The sequence below is a fragment of the Monodelphis domestica genome, chromosome X (genome assembly GCF_027887165.1).
Source record: "Monodelphis domestica isolate mMonDom1 chromosome X, mMonDom1.pri, whole genome shotgun sequence".
NCBI classification, from domain to species: domain Eukaryota; kingdom Metazoa; phylum Chordata; class Mammalia; order Didelphimorphia; family Didelphidae; genus Monodelphis; species Monodelphis domestica.
Window position 1 is genome coordinate 44,356,869 of NC_077235.1, and position 27,056 is coordinate 44,383,924.

Below are 27,056 nucleotides of genomic sequence, written 5' to 3' on the forward strand. Positions count from 1 at the left end.
TTGGCACTCTGAGTCACCAGAGGGCGCCCTCTTCCAGTTTAACCATATGCCTACCCCAGTATTTTTGCCCTCAGTTTGGGGTACTCAGATTTTGCATTGTTCCCTTGGAGTGGCAACATGGGGGGAAATGCTTTAACTTGTCTTCTTTCTGTGCTATTTTCTGATAGGAGAATTTCTGACAATGCCAAGCTAAAGTGGGGTCCTTTCTTTTACTGGATGTTTCTGTCTGCCTTTGAAGGGACTGTATTTTTCTTCGGTACTTACTTCCTTTATCAGGCCACATCCTTGGAAGAAAATGGAAAGGTAAAGTTCCAGTTCATGTTTTGGGGGTTGCATGCATTATTTTGATACTGTTATATGCTGTTAGTTATCTTGTTGGGATGTCATCTGCAGCTGCTTGGGGAAGGGCTGCTCACCCACAGAAGATTCTTACTCTGTGGCAAGGAACGCTCATAATGGGATAGAAGTCAGAATGCCTTTGATCAAATGTGAACAAATCAGTTGTCTGTATAGTTAGTTACCTCCTGAAAAGACCTCAGAGTTTCTGCCTAGCTCCAAACCTGTGGGCCTATTTTGATTGCAATTTTTGCTGAAATGATCACAGACCCATGACCTCAAGATTTAAAAAAAGACAATCCCGCTTTAGGTCAAAATTGAGGTTTGCGTAGTTATCTGTTTGGTTAAAATATTCAGGCAGTATTAATTGTCTGCTAGCTAGGGCCAAGAATGTCGTTAGAAATGGGGAGAGGTAAAGATGGAATCCTCTATCCACTGAAACCCCTTCTGCAGCCTGAGTGGCTGGGCAGGCCATATGGAGATTTCACACAGTGGACTGGGGAAGAAGACCTCACCTTTCTCTGGGGTGGGCTCCGGCTGGCTGTCCAGGCAACCAGGACTTGACTATTCCACTTCCTCTGCACTGGCCTTTCCTGCCACCCCTATGGCTGTTGGAGCATAGTGACTGACTGCCCAGGCATGACCCTGGAAGAGGAGTTCCAAGGGTTGCCAAGAAACGCTTTTCCCCCTAGAGAACAAGAGGCCCCCAGCCATACCTCTGAGAATTGAGTCCAGCACACCACATCCTTTGCTTTAATTACATCCTGTCAACTTCGGGGGGCCTTGTTAGAGGTGTTCACAGTTATACTCTATTGAACTCAATAATCTGCCTCCAACTGACCTTTGTAGCCTTGTTTCACACTCTCCTATTTCCTTGTATTCTTCATTCCAGCCAGACTATACAACCAATTGTTCAGCAATTCCTTTTCCCTTTCTGTGCATTCATCCAGGCCATTCCTTATGCTGGGAACTGTGCTTCTTCTCTAGTCTTCTTGAAATTCTTTGCTTCCTTCAAGGCCTAGCATAAGCCTCATCTCCTTGATCTGTATCCCTACTTGCTGTTGAAAGTGTGCTCTTCCACCTCCCATTTTTCCCAAGGTGCTTTGTCTGGCTGTCTCCTTTAAGCCCAGCTACCTTATGGCCTGCTTCTCTCTGAACACACTCTATCCGTTGCTACTTAGGCCAAGTACAGAACCATTTTTCATATTTGCATACCCAGCATGCAGCCTGAGGCTTCACACACAGTAGGTGCTTAGTAGAGGTTTATTGTTGAATTAATGAAACCCTAATGTTTCCCCAAGTATTTTCTGACCATTGTGCTAAACTTTAATAACTAATTAAAAAGTAGGTAAGATCAATGAATTAAAGTGATATTGTGAGGCCAGGGACCATAATCAAACCTCTCAATTTTGGACCAATTGAAATTTGGCCACCTGAATCAGCAAACATTCTCAAAGACCAAATAGTTTTCTAAAGAAGGCTAGTCTGATTACTTTCTGGTCCATGTAGTAACTCAAACTGTGGCTGTCAAGGTGGCCAAAGGAGTGCCTTAATAAATGCATTCTAAGCATCATTTGTAATTAGCACATTAATTGTCTGCAAATAGGTCTTGGGAAAAGAAATGCTTCCCAAATGAGTAAAAAGACCCCTGGGAGCTTGTTTGTCCTGTTCATTTGCTCAACGGCGCCTTTTTTCAGCTTGTACAAGGGGAAATTTCAGTCTGGCCTGTGCCCAAATTATTCCAAGTGGATGCAGTCTTATTGCCTATGCCATTGTTCCAGTAAATGCTCGTTAAAATGACCGATGAGTGTAAGAACTGCTCCCAGTAATTAATCCTAGCACCCATGCGGGATTTGATCAAATCATCTCTCTCTCTCTCTCTCTCTCTCTCTCTCTCTCTCTCTCTCTCTCTCTCTCTCTCTCTCTCTCTCTCTCTCTCTTCCTCTCTCTCTCTCTCTCTCTCTTCCTCTCTCTCTCTCTCTCTCTCTCTTAACTTTAATTTCTTTGGCTTTCTTTAAACAAAAGGAACTTTCACACCTCATTTTCTGTTTTAATGCTATATATTAAGATCTTGAACACATTTGGTAAACATACACCTGCCATCATTTGGATTGATGTTGGGCCACCAGTCCATGGGCTCTCGTAGCCCACGTGGCAGTTTGTAGCTGGAAACTAGGAAGCCCCCTTATGTTTTATTGCTGCCACCACTGAGGATTAGAGCCCCCCAGTGGCTTTTGATTTTCCAGGAAAGAGTCCATCTGGATCTTTAAAGACAATGAAAATTGTTGTCAGTGTTGTTTTTTTTCTTGCCCTTGCCATCTCAGTGATCTAATGCCTGGACCCCATATGCGGAATGGGTGAGGTTCAGCAGCAGCAGCACCACAGACAGATATGGGGTCCTCCTTAGGGGGCATCAAAGGCCACACTCCAAACCCTCAATGTGACTCTACCACTGTCAACAAAGTGACTGCTTCTGAGTGATTTCAGTTGGACAATGAAATACAAAATAGTACATGTAACTCTGATTTTTTTTCAGGGTTTTGGGAACTGGACTTTTGGGACTACTGTTTATACAGTCTTAGTATTCACTGTAACACTGAAGGTTAGATTTCTTTATTATTATTATTATTATTATTATTGTTGTTGTTGTTGTTGTTGTTGTTCAATTCTGTTGGAAGAACATTTAGTCCTTTCTGATTGTTCCCTAAATAAGTTTTCTGACCTTTATTTTCAAGGTTGCTTGTTATTCATTATAACCCTTTTTTTCTGAATTCTCCCCAGGATGCCTAACACCAAGGTATCATCAATAATCCCTCTTTCTTAGGATGATTTCCCCTCCATTTGTGTGAATGTGTATGTGTATGTATTCTTTTTTAGCACATCTTCGTACCCTGGCATTTTTGCTAGTGGCACAACCTAGAATGAGAAGCAGTGTGAAGTAATGGATAGCCCAAGGTTGTTTTTGGCATGAGCAGACACATTTTGCCTCTGTGGCTCTGGAGAAGTCATTTAATCTCTAGTGCTTCTGCAGTGTCTGTAAGACCATCAGATGCTGATCAGCATTGGTAGAAGGACTTCCCTCGCTGGGAGTTCTCTATGCTAGTGAAATTGCAGCAAAAAGTTTTTTTTTTTTAATCAGTGATGTATCCCACACAGGGAAAAGCTTATTTTAGCTAAAACCACTGATATAAATTAAGTATCACTGAATTATCCAAAAGAAGTCCTTTCTGCTCCAAGATTGGCTTCAGTGTCCATGCCACAATAGGTCTTCCTGATTCTTAAGTATCTTGCTCTCTACTACTCCACACTGCCTCTCCTTGTACAGTCCCCATACATGTAATAATGCCCTTCCCCCCTGGAATTACCACTATCCTCACTTCTCCCACTTCTCCCCACTGTGCTGAACTTTTCTATGTGGCAAAAACAAAAGAAGTTGATTAAAACCAGCTGTCACATAGGGCAAGTGCCATGAATCACATGCAGTATTCTGCACCTATAGCTTCCCATCTCACCAGTGAAGGTCTCTTCTCTTGAGAAGCACCTTCTGTTTCCTCATCTTTTCATCATCTGTGTGAGGTATGGGTATTTGGGCACATTGGTGGTATTCTTATAACATGGTTGTGTAAATGGAGAAGCCAAAGCACAGATGATCAGGACCCTATTGCAAATCATGGAGAAGAAAACTCAGGTTTTCTACTTCCTATTCTCAAGAGATCGTAAACCCACCTAGTAGAGAGAATTTCTGTTGTATAATTTTATGCCAAAAGACCCTATGTCCCAAACTGGTAAGCCTTTCCTCCCTGGCTCCCTTTATCCTCCTTTTTGCTCCTTCTTTCCCTATTCCAAACTCGGACCTACCCTATCATGGGACTTTGAGTGTATAGGGAGAAGATTTTACCTAAGCAAGATTACTTTATATTCTTCTCTCTACAAATTTCTAATTCCCTGCCCCCTCTTTTTTAGCTTGCCATGGATACTCGGTTCTGGACTTGGATCAATCACTTTGTGATTTGGGGTTCCTTGGTCTTCTATGTCTTTTTCTCATTTTTCTGGGGAGGCATTATCTGGTAAGTACCTTTTGTATTCCTAAGTGACCTTGTAAATGTGCCTTTTTTAAAGCTGGAAATTTAAAGACAGAAATGAAAGGGTGCCTGACCTCCAGTAGCTTACATTGCATGGGGATATTTTATATGTATGTGTATATGTATATACACACAGATACATCCTTTAACAACTCATTTCTTGAACAGACTCATGTGCCTTCCTCCATTTTTCCTTTCATGAATTCCTATTTAACCATGTCAAGATCATGGAGAGAGCCAAGAAGAAGGATTTGATTTGCTGAGCGCATAATAGTCAGACACAATCTTCAACTGTATTTAACTATAGGCAACCTTAATGTTCTTGAAAAGGAATAAGGTCAAGTCTTTGAATCTAGAAAGCTGATCCAGGTGAAAGACCAGTGTAAATTAGATTAGGTGAGCAGAAACTATTACTGGGTCTACTTGATCAAAGATAAGAGTCATAACTAGAGCAGAACGCCTGAGTCTTTAGCCTAGGCTGCCAAATTTAGAGAGTACTGATAACACTTGTTAACCTTCAGAAGATCAAAACCTAGAACCCAATTAGCAAGAATAATTAGCTAACCTACAAAGCTGCCAGGTAGGAAGGAGGCATTAGGACTAGATTTGGAGTCAGAGGATTTGGGCCCTAATCCCAGCTCTACTATTTACTGCCTTTGTGACTTTGGGCCAGTCACTTATTTTTCTAGTGTCTGAGTTCCTTTGCGTATATGATTCCTATCTCTAGACCTATAATTCTATTGTCTTGAGTCAAATCTTTCCAGGCCTCAGTTTCCTTTTGGGTTGAGGTAGATGACCTCTGAGGTCCCTCTCAGCTCTAGGCTTATGACATGGTGATGATGATGATGATGATGATGATGATAATGATAATGGTGGTGGAGGTCTTTGTGAGCTCTTTGGTTGAGTCTGTGGTTCATGTCACTTGACCCAGGTGCACACGTTCTTAGAAATGGCTCTCCTGTCTGTAGCCATTCATCTTCCTATTGCTCTGGCTCCAGACATTGTGTCACGCTGCAGTTACTAGATAGAAGTTATTTTTTAACCCTTACTTTCTGTTCTAGTATTAATTCTAAGAAGAAGAGCAGAAGCTAGGCAAATAGGGTTAAGTGACTTGCCCAGGGTCCCCTAGTTTGGAAGTATCCAAGGTCAAATTTGAACCCAAGTCTTCCCAATTCCAGGCCATCTAGCTGCCCCCTGGAGATAACCCCTTTAACCCAATTGATTGAATGGACTAGGGCCTAGGGCTTGGCAGGATTATAAGCCTGGTCTGTGTTTTACCAGTTGCAGAGAGGTTAAATGTTAGTGTTTTCCTTGCTAAGCCTAGTTAGCCTCTGATTTGTTTTGCTGGCAGTGTTTATATAGCTCAGTGCTTTGACTAATAGAGCAAATTGCAATCATCTCTATGTTGATGATGTCAAGCAAAATCCCCTGAGAATTCCAAACCCACAGCTTGGCTGGGTGCCCATTTCTGTCCTTATATCTATCTTTAACACCTAGAAAGAACAGTACCTGATGGAGAGCTAGTGTTTAATAAATGTTGGCTGATTACTCTTCAGGTTGCTTATTGAGAGAAGACAGCATGGTGGAGTGGATTCGAGGGCTGGACTTGGAGTCTGGAACGCCTGGGTTCCCTCCAGCCTCTGAGGCTTACTAGATGTGTGGCCTATGCAAATGACTTCACCTCTGTACAAAATCAGAATACTAATACCTCTACCACCCACCTCCCAGGGTTCTTGTGGGACTTGAATGAGACAATGTATATGAAGCATTTTGCAAGCCTTAAAATCACTATTTGACATGATTCGAATTATATTTTCAGCACCTAGCACAGTATGGAGACCATCAATGTCTGTGGCTTGCCTGACTGCTTTCATTCTTTTGAGTGTCCTTCAACTTCTCCTTCCTTAATGTCCTCTTGTTGAGGCAAGCAGTCAGAGCTGGAAGGAACCTTAGAGACCATCTCCAACTGCCACTTTTTACAAAGGAGGACAGCTGAAGCCCAAAGACTGGCCCAAGGTCCTACTGTGCATTAGCTTGCAAAACCAGGACTAGAACTTAATTCGCCTGACTCCCAGACCAGTTTCCTAACTGGATAAACAGTTCCTGTTTATAATAATAGTATTTGTAATCTCGAAGATTAATCGGAGGGGCCATTTTACCTAGTCTCTAATCCAAGGACCAGCCCAGTTTAGGGCCAAAGGGCTCATTGCCAAAAGATCAACCAGTATGGGGTAAAGATTTTTGACCCTGATAATCCCAAAAGTTCATCTGCTAAGGTATGATGGAAGGGGGTATGAATGCATTAGTGGAGGGAAGTGCAGATGGTCTCACTGGTGAAAGGCAGAAGCTGTGCCACGGGAAGAATTCCAAACTTGGGTTCAGATGAACTGGGTTTGAATCTCTGCCCCTTTGTAGCTTCTGGAACCTTGGAGCTGGCCCTTAACCTCTCTGGGCCTCTATTTCCTTATCTCAAAAATGAGAGGATTGGACTAGATGACCCCGAGGGTCCTTCCACCTTTACATCTATGATCTATGATCCTTGAAGGAGAGAGCTCTGAGAACTATATTTGAAATATGTTCTTGTCACTTGAGATGTAATTAGAAGAAGTTTTCACTGTTCTGAAAAGGGCATTGATTTTTTATTTCTAAAAGAAAGCCCAATAAGCACAACCCTGGGAAATGAAGGTGGGAAGGCTAAGTCTGAGATTTGACAAGCTCTGAAATCTGTAATTACAGCAGGACCGTAGCACCTGTGGAGAGAATGAGGGTGAGCACAGGGGCCAAGGAAGCATTCCTTTGTTTTTGCTTTGCTTTGTGTAATTGTTAATAGATGATTAGATGTCAGGGTTTGGGGTGGAGAGGTGCCAGTGGGGAATAGGCAGTGCAGTTTAAGGTTTAATAGCTATAGTTTTATTGTCATAGGGACCTCCCTGTATGGAGGCTCTGTCTCCCAATGCAAATCAGTGATTCATCTGTAACATAACCTGAGATTATTGCTGGAGGTACTAGGAGGTGAAGTTGATTGCCATGGGTCACTCAGCCAGTATGTGCCAGAGGCCAACCCTCCAGGCATTCCACCATGCTTTGATACTGTGTTGAATCTATGACCTCATTCCTCATGCCAGTGCAGATCATAGCTCCTTCATGTATTGTCATCCTTTTCCAAATCTTTCTAGACCTTCCTTATAGAAGAGCTTGTCTCATGGCCTGGAGACCTTCCCTTGGTTTTCGAGCACACCCACCTCTAATTTCTCATTTTTTGTCATATATGTCAGGTGATAATACATGTCCTCAATGTATGAGCTTTTTTCAGGATTTCAAGTTGGCTCACCAAAGCTCATGTTATTCACCTGAGGCCAGAGCAGAAGGTATCCTGGTGGGAGCTCTAGGAAGAGAGCACCTAAATCCATTGTGCTCAATTCGCTGAATGATTGAAATGTGTCTGGAAAATTCACACAAGTTCCTTCCTCTTTCCAGAGCTTGACTTTTCTTTTATTTAAATGTTGATTTTCCACCATCAGACAGTAACAGACCAGGGCAACTCATGAAGTGAATAGAGTACTGGACTGGGAATTGTAGAGGTCTAAGTTCAAATCCCACCTCAAACACTAGCTGTGTGACCCTAGGCAAGTAAGTCACAACCGCTGCCTCAGTTTCCTCATCTATAGAATAATAAGGATGATAATGACACTTGGCTGTTGTGATGATCAGATGAGATAATATCTGTTAAAAAGCTCTTAGCACAGTGCCTGACACGTAGCAGACATATTATATAAATACGACTTCTTCTCCCTTTCCCTCTCTTCTGTGAATTTCAGCTTCCTTATTTGTAAAATGGGTGTAAGAGTAGCACCTGTCCATTGTAGGGTTGTTGTAAGTCTCAAATGAGAATCTGTGTATCAAGGACCTCATCAAAGTTAAAAAGTTCAGGAGGCATGATTAGTGATTATTTTTGCTTCTCTTGGCCTCATTTTCCTCATCTGCAAACTGAGAATTAGAATTCCTTCAATAATTGCTAAGATCCATCCCTTCCAGTGCCAAATCCTCTGATATGCAAGTCCAGTGGTACTCGGAGACTCCAGAGGATCTAGGATCTTCTCTATTCAGGTCCTATTTCCAGTAGAGCAGTCTCTAATCCATTCACATCTTCTCATTCTATAGGCTCATTGACCCCCTTGTTCACCAAGTGTTGGGCTCTACTCATGTTGGTGGAGATCTTCCTCTGTTTCTTTTATCATTATAGGGATACTATGGCATTGGTTATCATTGAGTAACTGGTCTAGTATTGGAAGAGATCTCAGAGACCATCTCATTCATCCCTTCCCTCATTTTACAGATGAGGAAACTAAGGCCAAGAGAGGTGACTTGCCCAATCCATTATTACTTTGATGTCATTCTTTCCCCTGGTTCTCCATCCTAATTCCCCACCTTCAATGTGTTAACTGCCAACATATTCCCACCATGTGTGTTTTTATTTACCTTTCAGCAGTTCTCATTTTTTAATTCTTAAGAGATCATAGTGTTCATTCCTGGAAGAACAGGGATGGGGATAGAGATAGGACCTTTGATTATAATGCCATAAGGAACTTCCAGGGATGGAAACTCCCTCTACCAATGTGGTTTGGCACCTTCTCTGCAAGTTAAAATCTTAAAGAGCCACCAGGATCACTCAATCAATAAACATTTGTTCAGCACCTACTACATGCCAAGCAATGTACTAAGTATTTGGAATACAAATACAAAAAAAGAAAGACTGTCCCTGCCCTCAAATAGTTTCCAGTCTAAAGGAAGACAATACTCAAAAGGAAGCTAGAAAAATGGGAGGCGAAAGAAGGAAAGGTACCTGGCAAGGACACAATGGAAAAGTCTGAAGGAGTGTAGCCAAGTGGGGAATGAAAAGATGGCCCCTCCTGAGCACCTTCCTTAAATGGAGATTCCAACATCTAGCCTCTCACCAGAGGCAAGAACCACTGAGGAGTTGCAAGTGACTTGTCTTGGGTTACACACCAGAAGAATACTGGTGTCTCCTTCAAGGAGAAGTTTAGGGTCATTAAAAGAACTCTGCAGTTTTCTAAAGGCAGTTTTCTCCATTTTCCTCCCCCCTGTTTAATTCTGAGCCCATCTCAAATGTCTGTTTGCAGTGTGTCCAAGATATATCCATTGATGGATGAGCTCTATGCATTGTGCGTCCAACTGTATGTCATTGACTGCACAATATACTTTCTTCATCTACTCTGTTTGCATCAAGGCCAAGAACACTGCAGAGTTTCCTGGATAGAATCTATAAATGCTGAAAAGAGCCTCATCAGCCACATAGGAAAAATTAAGCCCAATGAGACCCACCCAGCTGCCTCCATTTTTTTAAATCACAAAAAGTCTAGACAATCTTTACATTCCCCTTTGACTCTGTGATTTTCTGATTTATACCAAGGAGGAAAAATATGGATTTTTTTCTATGTGTTTTTGTCCGTAGAACTATCAGTGACTAAGATTTGCAGGGCACTTTTTTATGTATAATCTGATCCTTACAACAAGCCTGGGAGGTTCAGGCTACATTAATTATCCCCATTTTACAGATAAGGAAACCAAGGCAGATAGAGGTTGTGATTTGCCCATGGTCTTGCAACTACTGTCAGGCAGAATTTGAACTCAGGTCTTCCTGCCTCAAAAATTCTTAACCACTGGGCTCCTTAGATGTCTCCCAAGTATACATGTGAATGAGTTCAGGTGCTGCGTGAATATGAGCAAAGTGACCGAACTGACCAGAGACTCTGAGAAATCTATTGCTTAAGTGTCGTCAGAGCTAATCTGGGGATCAATGGGTCTAGCCTTTGATACTGACTTCTGAGGCAGAGGGAGTCATGTTGAGGCTTTGAACATAAAGATAACTCCCAACATTTTTCTTTTATTTTTACATAGCCTAGGGTCTTAGCTTTCTGGGTTGGACTGACCTGACAGGTCATCTAGTCCAGTATCTACTACAGCATCCCTGTCCAATGATCTAGCCATCACCTAGAGACTTTCAGTGATGGAGAACTTAGTAGCTAATGAAACAGCCCATTTCACTTTGGGAAGACATTCATTGATAGAAAGTTTTTCATTACTTTGAAAGTCCCAGTCTTGCTCTCATTGATTCGGAACCAGAAGGAACCTTAGAGGAGCCCAACCCCTGCCTACATCTTTAAATGAGGAAACTGAGGCCAAAAGAGGTTAAATGCATTTGAACTCAAATCCAGTGCTGCATCTACTTACTAGCCCATGCTTCCTGCCTTGTAATTACTGCTCACTGTTTCCTTGTTCTACCCTCTGCGGCCAAGCAGAACAAGAATGACATATGCCTTTCATATGACAAGCCCTCAAACACTTGAAGACATCTACTATAATTTCCTTTCAGACTACATACATGCCTAGTTCCCTCAACCAGTCTTTGTATGAGTCTTTGTATGATTATGATCTTCAGGCCATCTCTTCCGCCTCCCATCCCAGTTGCCCTCTTGAGTGTGTTCCAGGTTGTCAATGTCCTTCCTGAAACAGGGAGCTCAGAACTGAAGTTGATACTGTAAATGTGTTCTGCAAAGACCTGGCAATGTCCCTATCATCTGACTCAATTTGGGCTTTGAGCTTGTGAAGTGACTAATATTAAGCTCTGCGTTCATTAAATCCTCAAGGTCTCTCCCCCCCGCCCCATCTACCCAAATAGTCTAGTTCCTCTATTTCTTGTACAGTTGACTTTTTTCATTGATTAATTAACCAGTTTAGAATATTTTTCCATGGTTGCATGATTCATGATTTTTCCCACCTCTATTCCCTCCCCTCTCCTGGAGCTGACAAGCAATTCCACTGGATTATAAACAATTGATTTTTAGGACTTTACATTTACCCTGGCTACATTTTGTATTCTTTAATTCAGCCCATTAAAAAATTGATGGAGGACTTTTGTAGTCCTGATTCTATTAACAGGTCTATAAGCTATTCTTTACAGCTTCTAGTTATCCCCAGATTTACTATGCATATTAGCTGTACCTCTATCCAAGTCACTAATTACCAAAAAAGAAAAACACAATAAAAATGATGAACAGGATAGAAATAGAACCCTGGGCCCTTCCACTGGAGACTACACTTCCATTTGACATCAACCCTCTTTGCTTCCTATTTTCTTACCTAGGCCCTTTTAAGACAAAAATAAACTGAGAAACAATATTACTAAATAATACTAAATAGATAGAATTACACTGTGTAGGGAAGGAGTACCCTCTTCCCACCTGATGGCTTTTAGCTGAGTAGCAATATCACAGAGGTCCATATAATCTCTTCATGACCCTGAAATGAGCCTAAACTATAAGCATGTCTCCAGTTCAAATCCAGTTGTGGATTTAATACTTTTATGACCTAATGGTTTTTCTTTGGCCAATAAGAAACGGATTATTGGATTTATGCTGAGAGGAGTTAGCGATATAGAATAACAGCTTTACTTTGTGCCCCTTGGTAATGGAATCTGTTTGCCTGATGGCTTTTTCTATTAATATAGATATGATTGTTGAGCTCTTCCTTCATGAGATTCTTCCTGTCTTGACAGCCACCTGAAAACATTTCCAATTATCCATCTCCTGATGGTCTGTAGGAAGGCTTTTTTTGGCAGACTAGTCTTCATCCATAGTGTGAGAATTACTGTTAGCCTCATGGGTGACAAACTTTTTCTTACATTGCCTACTTTATCATTTTTCTTCATTGTTTTCAAAAATAGATTTTTATGTATTTTTTAAATAATACATTAAAATTTTAAAAACTTTAAAAATATTTGAGTTCCACATTCTCTCCTATCCCTCTCCTCACCTGGAAGGCAAGTAATATAATATTGATTATGCATGTGAAGTCATGTAAAACTTATATTACTGTATTAGCCATACTGCAAAAGACAACACATATAACACGCAAACAAGAGAGATGAAGAAAGTGAAAAAAGGACATTTTTTCTGAATTGTTAATGGCTGCATATGTTTGGGCCTGTGGTTATTATTTTCCATCTACCCATACATCTATCTGTCCATCAATCCAGAAAATATTTATTTATTAATTATCTACAACATGCTAAGGGCTCGGGTAACAAAGAAATATGTTACATCTTTTTCCCTTAAAGAGCTTATAATATGACATGGAATAAGGTGGGGAAAGAGAGCAATAGGAGGTTATATAGATCTATGAACACATAATATTCTACCTACAGGCTAGGGAATCAAGTCTAATATGTCTTAGATTTGGGAGATTACCATATTGTTATTGGTATTAAAGTTTAAGTTTCACTGATAGGTTTTTCTTGATATAATGTTATACTATTAGCTCTGATCCTATATTTCCTGTTGTCTTCTCTCAACATCCTTGCACCCATCAAGACTTTCTTTGATACAAAGTAAAATAATTAACTAAAACCAACCAATATGGCAATTACTTCTGAACCTATATTCAATATTCTTTGCTCATCATCCCCTAGCTCTCCAGTGAAAGATTTGAGGTACATGTTCACATCCCTTTCTGGGGCCACAGTTGGTCATTACAGGTACACAGCAAGATAGGTGCCTGATAATCAGTCATTCAATGGCTAACTTTGGGCTTTTACCTGAGAGGGATAAACTCTGCCAAAGCTATTAAGGGTCTCCAGATTTTCTGAATATGAGTGTTTGTATCAGCAAAATACCCACTACACATAGAATACTGCACTAGGCCAGGGCTTATCAGGGTGCCTGATGGATACTTGCAGTTTGAAGGAGATTTTGAGCATGCATACTAGACGCCCTTACATTCTTGGCGGTCATGTCCCACTCTCTCTCAGTAAAAGATGGATTTTATAGTTTTGAAGGTGAGGCTCCAGGCCATATGTATATTAATAAAAGCATCAAGGACACATGTGATCCTTGTACTTGCAAACCTTCATCTGAATTTCTCATGAAATAAATTCCTTGAAGCCTTGTGTTCTCCAGTGCTCAGGAGCATTGACTACTTGGCAACTGCAAAGTGGAGGACCTGGTTCTTTCAACTCAGAAGTCTTTTGCCACCATCTCCTTTCTTATCAAATATTTGACATTTGTGTTTTGTTTTGCTTATGATTTTTTCTTTTTTTTCCTTTTGCCAAGATGGGCAAGGGGTGGTGGGTTCTATGGACAAGTATTTATATTAGTGTGCATAGTTGACATTTTTATTAGATTTGTTTCCTTGACATTTTTATTCCTAATGATTCAAGAAATGACATCTATTCCATTGTCTTTATTCTTTTTTCACTCCAGGCCTTTTCTCAGGCAACAAAGGATGTATTTTGTATTTGCCCACATGGTAACTTCTGTATCGACATGGCTGGCAGTAATTCTTCTGATATTTGTCGGCCTTTTCCCTGAGATTCTTATGATAGTAGTTAAAAATGTCAGAAGAAGGACTCCCAAGGTAAGGCCTGAACCTAATTTATACACTTATTTCTGAGGAAAGCCTCTCTCTGCCCAGGAGTGGCTGTAGAATCTAGAGTTGTGGAATTGCATCTTTTTCTGCATGTTAAACTCCTCTTTACAGACCCATTACTTGGTTGCCACCTCTGCATTAACAAGTATAGTTAAAACTGGGTTGCTTTGCCTGGCCAAGTGGTAAGTAGCCATGTTAACATTTTTCTATGATAGACTTGCACAATCTCTGGAGCCTAGGACCTCTTCCATGTTTGAAGGTGAAATCTTAACTTGACACCTAGATTTGCCCTTATGGTCTTTGGAACTGAAGGCTGACTCTCTGGTGGTCAATCAGGCAACATGGCTCTCTTCAAAATATTTGCATCAAGCCTGAATTTTTTTATGTTGTTTCTTTGAGCAGCTTCAACTGTCTGAGGCCCAGGAAATGTCATTGCCCTCTGTCAGCCTAATCACTTGGTCCTGTGTTGTCTGTCATCTTTTCTGAATATCTCAGGAAAATGTCAAGAAAGGAAGAGATAAACAAGGCTAGCATAGAAGATTTGAGCCCTTGTCCTTTTTGATGAAGAGCTTCATTAAACATGGCAGATCTGTACCTATAGGAGCTCATCTTATTAGTCAGACCCCTAACACCCAGCTTCTGGTGTATTGACAGCAACTAGAGCAAAGGGAATATAATGACAAAGCAATCTTGAAAGTGTGGCGACATGGGCCCGTATAACCAAATTGACTAATCAGCCGCTAAACTGGTTAGACTGAATTTTTTTCCTTCAAAATGAATTGCTATAATTGATTGGTTGTTTTGGGCATCATTTAGATATGGGTAGAAAAGCCTCTGCTGGGGAAATGGGGCCTTAAGCAACATGATGCGCTGTCCAAGGTCTGAAAAGGCAAAACTAGGGTTGATTGTAGCTAGCAGGAATGCTGACAAAAGACAGTGTCTGAAGTCAATGTGAATTGAATTTGGGTACTCTTTCTTTTTAATCAGTCCTTTATGTGTGCACAGGTGGTGGCATTATTGGGTGGGGGCAGTATGTTAGTTTCTCAAGGGTCCCAATGGTCCATGCTCTCCTCCTCCTTTTTGTAATTCTCCAAGACTTTTTTTTGTTTAAAAACCTCCGTCCATTCTGGTTTTTAGGCTCTAAGATAAAGCAGTGAGGCTTAACAATTGATTTTACTTACTGATCAGTTGCCCACTAGTAAAGATTATTCCTCCTTTTCTCTCTGGTTTTCCTTCCAGAAGAATTCATGGAGAATTGGGGGTTTGTGTGAGGAAATCAATTAGCAAACATTTTTCAAGTGCCTACTATGTGCTAGGCACTGTACTAAGTGTTGGGAAATAAGGTGAATTGAAAAATATGTCCAGATCAAAACTTTTGAAGTTTTATTGTTGTTGTTGTTGTTGTTGTTGTTGTCATTAAGACTTACAATTTTAAATGGGGTGACTCCAGTGGCTCTTTCTTTCTCAATATGTTGAGTATTCTGTGGCAAGGGCGTCAAACTCAAATAGAAATTGATCCCTTCAGGGTCCATATTGACTTAGAAAACCTCAAATTAACATTATCTGTGTCGTATTTTTATTTTTGTTTTGTCAGACAATTTCCAAATTATCTTTTAATCTGGTTCAGGTTGTCCACTTTTGGCCAATAGTCCCAAATTTCCTTTTGCCCCTGGACTAGGTAAGATAGAGTGTCCAGTCACCATATCTCCCATCCAGGACTATAATCAGAAATCCAAACCCTCAGAATCACTATAAGGAAATTTGAGCCTTTGAAAAGAACCCCCTGTATCCTTCTTTGTTCTTTAAACCTGAGCACATGCATCCTTCTAAGCTATAGATAGCTCAGACGTCCCTTTCCATGATATACTTGAGCATTGTTTTATGCAGGCAAACAGCATGGCACAGAGCTCTTGAAGAAGGTATAGAGTTCTTCACTTGTAATGTGCTCTGACTTTTCCATAGGGCATTCGTTTGACCAGATTAACAAACTCCATCTTTCTCTCTGTCTCTGACCTTGCCCTCATTTGAAAGAGGACTCCTGGGTGATTTAATCTTTCTATCCAATGTGTCAATGACAAAATGGACTTTTAGATGCCAAATTCCTTAAAGGTATAGTCAAGGAACCCTTATGGGGACCTAGTAGTACTGCCCCTTCTCCTTTTTCTGGGAAAGAAGGTAGAAAGGAGAAAACGTAAAAGCATTTAGACTCTCTCAGTGATGGGGAAAGGAGGGTGAGTAGGTGGGTGCCCATGGTTCCTCTTCCTCCTCATCCTGGGGTTCTTTGGGGTGTGGAGGTGGTCCTGGATACTTGAAGTTCTGAGAGGTCCATAGCAAGCTAGAAAGGTTCTACGGAAAGGCTCAGAGACTGCCTCTGGGTCAGACACCACAGGGAGGACCAGTCTTGCTCCAATAGGGAGGGGCTCATCACCCAGAGGTTTTTCACCAGGTGATGAATGTACAAAGGGGGTGGGGTCACAGCAACTCAGGAACTCCTTTCCAAGGCAAGTATTTGCAATATTGAATTAAAGGCCCCCTTCCAAGATGGAGAGGGGGCACAATCTTCATCACTGGAAACAACAACCCAGGGACATTAATATAGAGCCTGAAGTTATTGCTATTTAGGTTAAATCACAAGTCAGCCACGCTTGAGGCCCCAGATGAGGCAGTGGCCTGAAGTGAAGGCAGGGCCAGGGAGTCTTTATGTACCCCTAAATGTCACTAAAGTAGTGTTCGTTAGACCATGGATCAGCAAACTACAGCCTGGAGGCCAATACAATGAAGTTTTATTTAAAAATCTAAAAGCCATTCTTAGTTCACAAGTTGGTGGGCTAGATGTTGGTCTGCAGTTTAGTTTGCCCATCCCTGTACTAAGGAGTCTCTAGACTTGGGTATTTCTTGCACAGCTTCAACCAAAGACTGTGGTAAGGAGTTGGAATGGAGTGTTTTCCAGTGGCCCTGAAAGTACCCACTTCACTTTGGCTCTATAAGGAAGGTCTTCTGTTCTGAACCTTTGCCAAATGGTGTCTGTCCACAACCAGACTCCTAGTTGGTTCCTTGGTCCCTCTGGTAGCAGGGGGTGGGCAGATGGAAGAAGGTAAAGTTGGCAATTCCATGGACCAAGGCACTGGCCATGAGACTTTACTCATGCATGCCCTTTAGCCAGGGGCCAGAGCACTTGGATCCCTCCATAGAGATCCAAAGTATACGTGCCCAGCTCTACTCCAACATCCTTATTATACCCAACTTTGTCAGTAGCCAAGTCCTAGAATGGACTGACTGCAGGGTTGCCACCAGGGCCACAGCCTCACGCACATCATCATTAGGAGTCCGTAGGAAACTCCGCCTTCCCCACATCAGACTCTTAGTTAGTTGAGCTCCTACCAAGTCACTGGGTGAACCATTCTAAGAAGTGACCCTTGGACCTGGCTGACCTTAGACTTCTGTCCAAATTATAATGCTTTGAAGCTCCACCCTGACCCACCAGCAGAGGGAGCATCATGAAGGAGAGAGAGAGAGAGAGAGCAGTCATCATGCTTTATCCAAGACCCTTTGCTAAGACGTAAGTTTGACTGTTAAAAGAGGGAAGAAAAGTCAAATTTTCCCTTCTCCTTTTCTTCCCTCCTCCCTCCCTATCTCAGGCCCATATGGCTCTGAACCTACCCAGAGACAGTAAGTAATGAGGAGGCAGAGGGTACTAGATTTGCTGGGATCATGAGCCTCCTTTCTTTCTCACTGAAGCTTGGCTCACCATGAACCCAGTTTTCCGTTTGGTATTAGAGCTCTCTGGGAAACACAGGCTCCGCTGTTCCAGCAGTCATCCCTGACAGCTTTTCAGGCTAAAGGGCCTTCTGGTCATGGCAGGAGCTTCCCTATAGACAGGCTAGTCGGAAGGATTGCAAGATCCAAGCAGTGGGCATTGGGGGCTGGTGGGGGAGGCATGGTTGGTGGGGCAAGGAATGGAGATCTTGCAGATACATAGCTCTATTTAGCCCTGGTTAGTATCCCCTGCTCCAATAAGCTGTAGTCTTCATTTCCCCCCTCCAGGGAGGCCTGACAGTGAGTGAGTTCCCAGTTACTCTGGATAATATAACTTTCAGCCCTATTTGCTATGTATCTAGATGACACTATAGCTGAGGAAGCTCTGAACTCTGGGATTTATGCCTAGCTACTTCTCCAATTTCTCATCCATGCATCAGACCTTTGTAGATGGCAGGGTTATGTCTTTTACAGGGACTCCTCTACCCATTACGCTCTCCCCACCAATTTTACAGCCTGTCTTGAGCAGCAACTTTTCCAGCGATTTGGGCCTCTCGACTCAAAGCAGTGGCTGGAGTCGTACAAGAACGTGAATAGAGTTTTGGGCATATGATGATAAGTTTAATATTCCTCTCTGAGGATCTGCCACAACACTTACCTGAGATGTTTGGAGTATCCGGCCATCCAGTCACAGCTGCAGCCTTCGAGGATGTCAGTACCAATGACCACCTAGTGCCTCTGCCGCTGTGTATTCTCACAGCAATAAAAATTCCAGTTAACAGCTTGCTTGTTTGGTGTCCTCTTTGAGGGGTAGCTCTAGGTGGGGTGGGAGCTGGCACGGGTTCAGAGAGTTGCTGTGTGCATTATATCCATCGTCTTCCCCAGGGCCCTCAGATTCCCTTTCCCTCATTTCACCCTGCTTCATCCCCCCCTACAGCTTGGCATCGACAGTCTTTAGGGCTTTAGCAGGTTGATGGCATCTTTATAAAGAGATACAGAGGTAGTTGGGAGGGGGGAGAGAAGAGGGGAGGGAGACAACAAGAATCATGTGACCATGGGAAAAATAAAAAAAAAAGACATTCAGAGGCAGAGAGGCAGGTTTTCTGGGCTATGAGAATACCAGTTTTCATAGATGTTTTCTCCCATGGCTAATATATAAACACATTGACTTTATCTCCCTAGTAGTGTGTGTGTTTGGGGGTGTGAGAGTGGATTTGGGAGCTGATGATAGAGTCCTTCTGAATGCTGCCCAGAATTCTCTCCAGGAATCCAACCTTCCCCTCTCTCAGCACCCCTCCCCAAGAACAGTGGGTTACTCATTGCGGCCCCTTTCAGTTCCAGTTTTTCCTTGGTTCAAAGCTGCCATCTCCTTGGGAAAAGGAGGGGGGTTTAGACATGTCAGTCTTTCCCCATGTGAGTGGCAGATGGCATGTCCTTTGGGTTCAGCAAAACCTAGAAGGAAAGCCTGAGGAATTTTGGTATAGATTCCCATCTTACCTAGAAGAGGTAGACTGGAAGGTAGGGGCTACACCAAAGACCACATGCTTCTGGAACAGGCATCAGAAATGAAAGGCAAGGGGGAGGTAAGTACTGCTTACTCCAAGGAGGCAGGTAATGATCTCCCTTGGTGGCCTGCACTTGGAAAAAGCACCATAGATGGTATTCTGGTATGACCTGTTCTTTTGAGACTGAAGGGCCAGTCAGAGAAATATGTTGGACCAAGATAGCAAGGTAACCACTGTTCCCTACCTCCACAACCTGTTAGAAGTTCATGTACTTTCTTTATAGGCAGAGCCAAGGCTTTGCATGATGGCATGCCCATCTGGACATGGGAAGCTACTTTTGAGATGCTTACTCAGAAGCCATGTGGTATTTGGCAAGTGCCTGTCTCTACCTATCAAATGAAGGAGTTTCACTAGACAATTCCTTGAGTCTTTTCTAGTTCTGATGCTCTGAATATCTCTGACACTTAGGAGAGACCGAGTGATGCCCACTTTGGGGTTAAAGCTGCAGCTGTCAGCAATCAATATAGAACTGGCCTTAATGTCAAGATGTTTAGTGTGGGACACTTATCCAAAAATGGTTCTGCAGCAGTTCAGGACAGGCTGAGAGCTTGTGGCTCATTATAGTACACACTCAGTTGTGTCAAAAGGAAAAGCACACTGCCATGAACCATTATGTCTCAGAGTTCAGGAAGAGGCTGGTCTGACCGCTGAATTTATAGGTTTTTCCCCTTTGCCAGGTGACATGGGGACGGCAGTGGGGTGTGGTTGTATTGCATGAAAGTGAATTTGAAAAAAACCATCTGTCCTCAACCATTCAACCTAGATCATCTCATAGGGTGGAAGCAACTTCCTTTGTGATGTACCTGGAAATTGATGTTGGCATTTGGTTCCCCTTGTCAAAGGAGGTAGCCATGGGGCAATGGAAAGAACACTTTCGTCAGGAATCAGGAGACCAAAGTAGGAGCCCCCACCCTGCTGTTTCTTAGAAATGGATATCAGGCCATGCCCTCCCCCTTGCTGGGCTTTAGTTCCCTCATATGTAAAATGAAGGGATGAGACCTAAAAGAGAAGGTCTTTTCCTCCATCAATACTACAGAAGTCCTCCTTATCTTTCTCTCTCCCACTCTTCTTCAAAACTATGGTTTCATCAGTGTGTGGAAACTCTCAGAATAGAAACTTCTTCCACAGATACAAATTCATCATTTTATGGAACTGTTTGACAGATCTCTGAGTTAGGGTCACCTGGAGTAATAAGAGGTTAAGTGACTTGCCCAGAGTCACACAGCTGATATGCATCAGAGGAAGGACTTAAACCCAGGTCTCACTAACTCACAGGATGGTCTTCCAAATACCTATGCCATGTTGGATTTTCTTTATATTAGAAAGTGGAAACGATGCTTTAAGTTGGCAAGGTTTACTTAAAAACTGTGGTGGCTAGACCTTCAAAAAGCTATACCTACAGTAGTTGACATTGTTCAGCATCAATTAGGACTTTGAATCATCAATAAAATACTCTGGAATTTTTCCAGGCCTAGATGTCTATAACACAGAAATTGGAAGACCAAGAGTAAGAAGGGGATTTTGCATAGACTTTTTTGCTATTTTTTTAAACATAGGCATCCATACAGTACAATTTGATCCACTTTGGAATTACGAGCTTGGCCTGTGTTTAACACTTCCTAGCTTCATGACCCTGAACATTTGGGTCCCAGCTTCCTCTTTTATAAAGTTAGGACAATAACATTTGGACTTCCCATCTCACAAACGGCATAAGAGAAAGAAGTGAGAGGCCATTCTTATAAACTCAGAGGCAGTGCCTTGGCAGGGGAGATATAGGCCCCAGCAGGAAAGTCTCTTGTTTCTTTTGCCCAATTCTAGCAGCCTTGAAGGGCAAAGGCAGTGGGTCAGGTAATGACCTCCAACAGGAGGAGAAGGGCTAAAAAAGAACAGCCCCCTTCACAGGAAGATTGAGAGGGATTAAGGAGTCCAAACAGATTTATTCATCTGATTGAACCCCTGCTTTAGTCTCAGCATCAGTACTGGGCTCTGAGACATTGGAAAGGCATCCATTAGCACTCACTTAACCCAGAGAGATCTTCAGTGAGTTTTAATCCTAGTGTCATATGGTGTGGTCAGGTCACCCTTTTACCATACCAATAGCCAAGGTGGAAATGTACCAGGTGATTTCAGAGGGTCATGGAAATTGAACATTGTTTTAAGGGTCGATCACTGCCCCTTCTGTCCCCAACCAACATGTACTTGCACACGTGCGTACATACACTTCTCTCTCCACTAACCCCCAGCAAAGTCAATCTTAGATTGTTGGTAACAGCTCTTCCCACTGTATTCATTTCCTTCTTTACCTATTTTTTTATTTTATTTTTTCCATTCTGAAGTAATTGTAATACCATACAAACTCAGTTAATTTTTGCATTCGTTTTTCTCTTATTCCTAGGCTTTATTTTTATTAATGGGAATGGGCAATTTTTTAGGGGCCAGGCAGAGAAGTGTAACCAGAACTGGACCTGTGACTAGGCTTTTTGGTAGGGTCTGTCCTGTTCTTCCTCCCCAATGTGGAGATATTTGGTGACGTGTGAGACTCAGGAAAGGAAAGGCAGAGTCAGGTTTTTGGAAGTATATTTAGGAAGTAGGTGCTGCTTTTGAGAAGGTGAAGTATGTCTGTTACCCAGGTTGCCAAGCTTACTCAGTGTGAAATGGATGTGTTTTCACCATTTGTGATGAGACAGAATCTCTTTTCTCCAGGAGAAATATGAGGAGGGAGTGAAGTGTAGCCTTGTTAATGTGTAAAATAGCAAAGCTTTAAAATATGTTATTATCTGGCCATATTGGTTGGAGGCATTACTTTCTGTACCTGATTTTTGTTTACTTTAGTCTTTCATTAGCCATTGAGCAAATAAAATGGGCCGGACCATCTTGACATCGAGGAAAATATGGCTGACTAGACCATCTTGACATCAAGGAAAATATGGCTGAAAAAGCCACTCAGTGTATTAGAGCAAGCACCAGGATAAAAACCTGGTTACAGATTCATAGATTTAAAGGGGGGAAAGTCTTAGAGATCGTCTAGTCTAGCCCACTTATTTATTACAGATGAAGCCCATAGAAGGCTCACCAAAGTTGAATATTTTGCTCAAAATCCTATTTAAGTGACAGCTTTGGATTTTGAACTCAGGTCCCTGGACCAAGGCTCTTTTCACTCTGTCTTTCTGGGTCCAGTTTCTGGCTTTGCTACTTGCTAGCATGGTGACCTTGAATGAGCCACTTTTCCTTATAAATGCCTCCATTTCCTTCTCTGAAAAATGAAGGGCTAAATGATCCCTCTTGGGTCCAGTATGGTGTTAGTCTGAATCCATTTCTAGAATTAAATACTGACCTGATTTTCTGTGCTTTGTTGGGTAATGGTTGAAGAGGCTAACTTTTCTCAGAAATCAAATGAAAAGATTTTCCCTTATCTTAAGACCCAGCGGAATAAGGAGGTGAGACATTTTCCAGTTCTGCAGCCCTGGACTATGGGTCCTCAGATGTGCATCTTTTGAGGTACTTTCTTAGAAAAATTTAACTGTTTAAACTAGCTGTGAGTGGCTTAGCTTTTTAACTAGGACTTCTCGCAGAGCTCCTTAGTGAACACTGTAGCTGGCACACATATTGGCTTGGTATGGCTCCTTAAGCAGAAGTTGCTAGGTTTGCCCAGGAGGAGTTCAGGCTCATTTGTCTTTGTTTGAGTAAGGCTGGACCAGTTAACTGTCTCTGAACCAGTGGTTATTGAGTGGCAGGTCTGTAATGTTGGGGCCACTCAGCTGGAGAGAAGAGGCAGCCCAGTGTAGACCCATCATTGAGAGGCTATGGATACCAGAGCCCTGGGAATGAAATTCTTTCTAGAAGGATGGATTTTGGATTTTGAACAGGAGTCTACTTAGAAGCCAAGGTGATTTTTATTCAGAAATGCACCGTTTCCCTTACAATACCAATGACCTCAATAGCTGAGATCTAGAAGTTTCTTCCAACTACTGAGATCCCAACCTTTCAATGCCTGACCTTCCTAGGTGACTCTGGTCCATTTCCCTACAGGGGGTCTTCCCAGTGCTCTGGGAACCTTCCATGAATGATGAATTTTAGCAGGAGATATGGAAAAAAAGAATGTCACCCTACTTTCCTCCCAACCCCCAAAGGCCAGTGAACCATTTTCCATTTCCAGCACTATCTTGGCTATGAAAGTAACTTCATTTTTCAAGCTGATGTGTCCTGTTGGGCTTAAAATTCTCAGATTTGCTTTTGAAAAATGTCTCATATTTACATTTCTTTGGTTTCTGCATTTCTCTTTTTCTTCCCACCCTTTGTGCATTTGTGACCAAGGTAACGCAACGCCTCCCCTCCTCAGGAGCATCTACTATCTTCATGCTTTCTCAAACTTCCAGCAATCATAGTTTCTCTTGGATTGAATAAGGTGATTTATTTTCTTTCTGCTTACAAACTGCCTTGCCTTCTGCTTTGCTTTGCTTCTTTATTTTGTCCTCTTTATGGGGAAAAAATGACTCCTTAGGGCTCATTTCCACCTCCTCTATTGATGCATAGTATATTTTGTCATCTTTGAAAAGATCATGTGTTTCACCTTCTAAAATTGACAGCCTGGAGAGGAAGCAATTTACAAGAACTTGGGCTATAAGTCATTCAAATGGCTTCTAGGTACACAACAGGACTCAGAATTTTTTTCTCCCCCTCAAGAAGTAACATTGTATAGGGTGAAGAGTGCTGGACTTAAAGAGTCAGAAGATTTGGATTTGGGTCACATCTCTGCCATTCACTTGAGGGGTGGCCTTGGGCAAATGAGTTCAGCTCTACAAGCCTCAATTGCTTCTTCTGTAATATGGGGGATGACTGTGGTTCTGAGTACAGTTATGAGGAAAGCAGGAACTGGAAAGGCCCCATTTATTAAAATGGCATCCTTTGCCCAGATTTTCACCTTGAGCACACCATGTAGCCCTAGCAGAATGCCCCAAATGGCAATGAAAAAGATACGGTTTATTAGCAAAACCATATGCTAACCATGTTCTTTGCCAGTGCCATTTGCAGACACACTGAAGTTCAACCTCCAGCATTAAAACCAGTTTAAAAGTTGGGTTTCCCAAAACCAAACAAGTCTAGTTGTGAAGCTGTGAAAAACGATAGTTGAGCTTAGTTAGTCCTTTGTGTATTTGGTGTGCTTGTTGGAAGGCTTTCACTGTGTGCTACCAGGTAGGTTGCAAGAATTTCATATGCTTTAAGTATTTTTGCCTCACCATTACAGAGAAATCTGAACTGTAGCAAAGCATCTGATTGATTATCGGTCAGACCTCTCCTTTTATGAACTTTCTCAGATGAATCTAATGTATTGTAACACGCACCTCCTTATACCCAAAAAGTAGGATGGTTTTTCATGACGAGCATTAACCCCATTAAGAGGGGGAAATGAAGATGTTTCTCTTTTGGTTTCTGCTGTCGGCGTGGTGCACTTTGTAGTCTTTGAGAAGCATAAAGATGCAGGCCTTGGAATACAGCAAGAAGTTTTTGAAAATGTGCTTAAGCCTTGGAAAGCATAGGGAAGAAGGTTCAGAGCTCAAAAGGCAATTTGCAATTCATCCACCATTTTCCTATGCTCTCAGCACTGTCCTTGGTGCTGGAGAAATAAGGGGGGATGTTTTCTCATTTAAGACAGTCCTTTCCCTCATGCAGCTTGTCTTCTTTTGAGCCAGTTTAACGGGTGAGACCCATCTGTCATGGTCTTTCACCATCAAATATGCTCATTCCTCATTTTTGTTGGTCCACTCATCAATTTTGTATTTATCTGAAGATTTGAAAAGTAGAAAAATAAGTATTCCAAGATCACATCTATAGAATAACAAATTAATTTTAGCATTGCATGCTTGTTAGAATTAGGGATTACCGTTCAGGTGTATCTGTCTCCACGTACTGTTGGTCCTGTATCCAAAGGTATGTCAAGCATCTTTGTAAATTACTCGTTCTAAAAATGTAGCCAGGTTAGATTTTTTGTGTTTTGGGGCTTGGGGTTTTTTTTAGTATCAAGATTGATCCAAACTTTGATTCTCCATAGTAAAAAAGTATCCTTGCTATTGGGGGGGGGGATGAGGATACTGGGATAAACATTGGGGGGGGCTGTTTTCCACAAAACAATACTGATTGGACAACATCTGGTTGAATGGTTTGGCCCATAATACTGAGGCAGAATGAGTAAATGCATGCTTTACTGAAAGCTCATCTTTTGAGTTTGTGTTCATAAACTCCCTGGGGAAAAAACTTGGGGTTGGGCGATACTCATATGCCTTCATACCCATCTTAGGTCATTTCATTACTGAATTCTCCCCTTGCCTGTTTGTCTCTGGGAAAATGACTACCGGCAGGTTTAGGAGGTAGCCACATGTACATAACACTTAAACTAACTCTGGCTATTACTTCTTTTTCCTTGAATAAAACTGTAGGGCCCCTTTAAGGATGATATTTGAAAATCAGTCTCAGAGTTTAGGGTGTAGTAAGGAGAATGCTAGGCCGGGGTCAGAAGACCACTTTCAAATCCCAGCTTCTCTACTTAGCTATGTAACCTTGGACAAGTCAGCCTTTGTGCCTCAGTTTCTTCTCTGGGTCCTTAAAGGAATCATGTGAGATTAATAGTTCAATTCAATAAGTATTTAAAAAAATGAAAATGGTCCTGTCCTTCCTTGATGGGGTTACACTCTTTTGGTCATAAATATGAATGTGCTTTCTAAACTGCAACGCACCACAGGCAGTATTCCTTTTCCTCCCATAAGTCGCACAGTGTTACCTAGATGACCTTGTACAAGGGAGTTCCTTTCTCTGAGCCTCATTTCTTTCCTTGATGACATTAGGGGATGGGATTAAGGGCCCTTCCAGCTCTAATTCTTAGCAACCCCTTCATTTTATAGAGGAAGAAACATGAGAACAGTCTCAGCCTGAGTCAGGCAACTAGTAAATGGCAAGAGCTCATCCCCACACCTAGATCTCCCAAGTCCCAACCCAGCATTCTTCCCACAGCACCAATCTCATCCTTTGAGTCAGATGGTAGTCTGCCCTCTGTTGTCCATTAATCTCTGTCGTCTGCTGCTTTATTGGGGGGAGCAGACAGTTTCATCTGGTCCAAGTGCTGCTCTGGGCCTCCTTTATCTTTTTGGAATGACTCAGCCACTGATTAGTTTTCCTGAGTAAATGAATTGACTTCCCAACCCTCCTGACAGGTACTCATTGGCAGTTGGTAGTTTTCCCCCCTCTGGGATAGATTTGTCCTGCATTGTTTTTATTTAAGTTTGTATCCTCCTATATAGCTTCTTGAACCTTACTTTCCAGGTCGGGTATTGGGGCTACATAAATATCCCAGACTTAGGCCACTTTGGGATGCTTCTGAGCCCCTTTACTCCTCCATTTGTGTCCTGTGAGAATAAGACTGGATGATTTGTTTTAGTTTTGTTTGTTTATTTGGTTGGTTGGTTGGTTTCATTTTCACAAAAGTTAATGTGGTTGCTCCCTAGAAGGAGTGACAACATGGTGAAAGGGCACTGGATTTGATGTCAGAACACTTGGGTTTGAATCCCATCTCTGCTGTTTATTCTCTGTGTGATCTTGGGTGAGTCATTTCACTGGGCATCAGATTCCTCCTAAGTAAAATGAGCCAATTGAACTAGATGACCTCTGAGGTCCTAGCATACTCAAAATTGATGATCTATGCCTTCTGTGTAAGACCTATCTCAATCACTTCCCAGCTGTTTGACCTTCCTCTCTTTGACTGTGTCCTCATCTTTCTTCCTAAATGACGGTGCCAACATGTGAAGTTCATTGAATCTTAGGTCTCTCAGAGATCATCTATACATTAGGATCCTAGACCTAGACCTGAAAGGAACCTCAAAGG

General features: G+C 42.1%; 1 protein-coding gene across 4 annotated transcripts in view; it reads left to right on the forward strand.

Annotated features, from left to right (window-relative positions):
* ATP11C (ATPase phospholipid transporting 11C) overlaps positions 1-27,056 on the forward strand; it is a 244,675-nt gene that overhangs the window by 214,190 nt on the left and 3,429 nt on the right. For 2 of the 4 annotated variants that reach the window (XR_008914630.1, XM_056809272.1), the window contains exons 25-28: positions 168-303; positions 2,873-2,938; positions 4,300-4,403; positions 13,697-13,850. Coding sequence is in view for 3 of the 4 variants with exons in the window: in XM_056809272.1 (XP_056665250.1) it covers positions 168-303; positions 2,873-2,938; positions 4,300-4,403; positions 13,697-13,850 (460 nt within the window). In the remaining variant the exon portion in view is untranslated. Of the gene's footprint in view, positions 1-167; positions 304-2,872; positions 2,939-4,299; positions 4,404-13,696; positions 13,851-18,092; positions 25,232-27,056 lie in introns of those variants that run through there. The other 2 variants (XM_056809271.1, XM_056809273.1) reach the window with 2 other exon arrangements.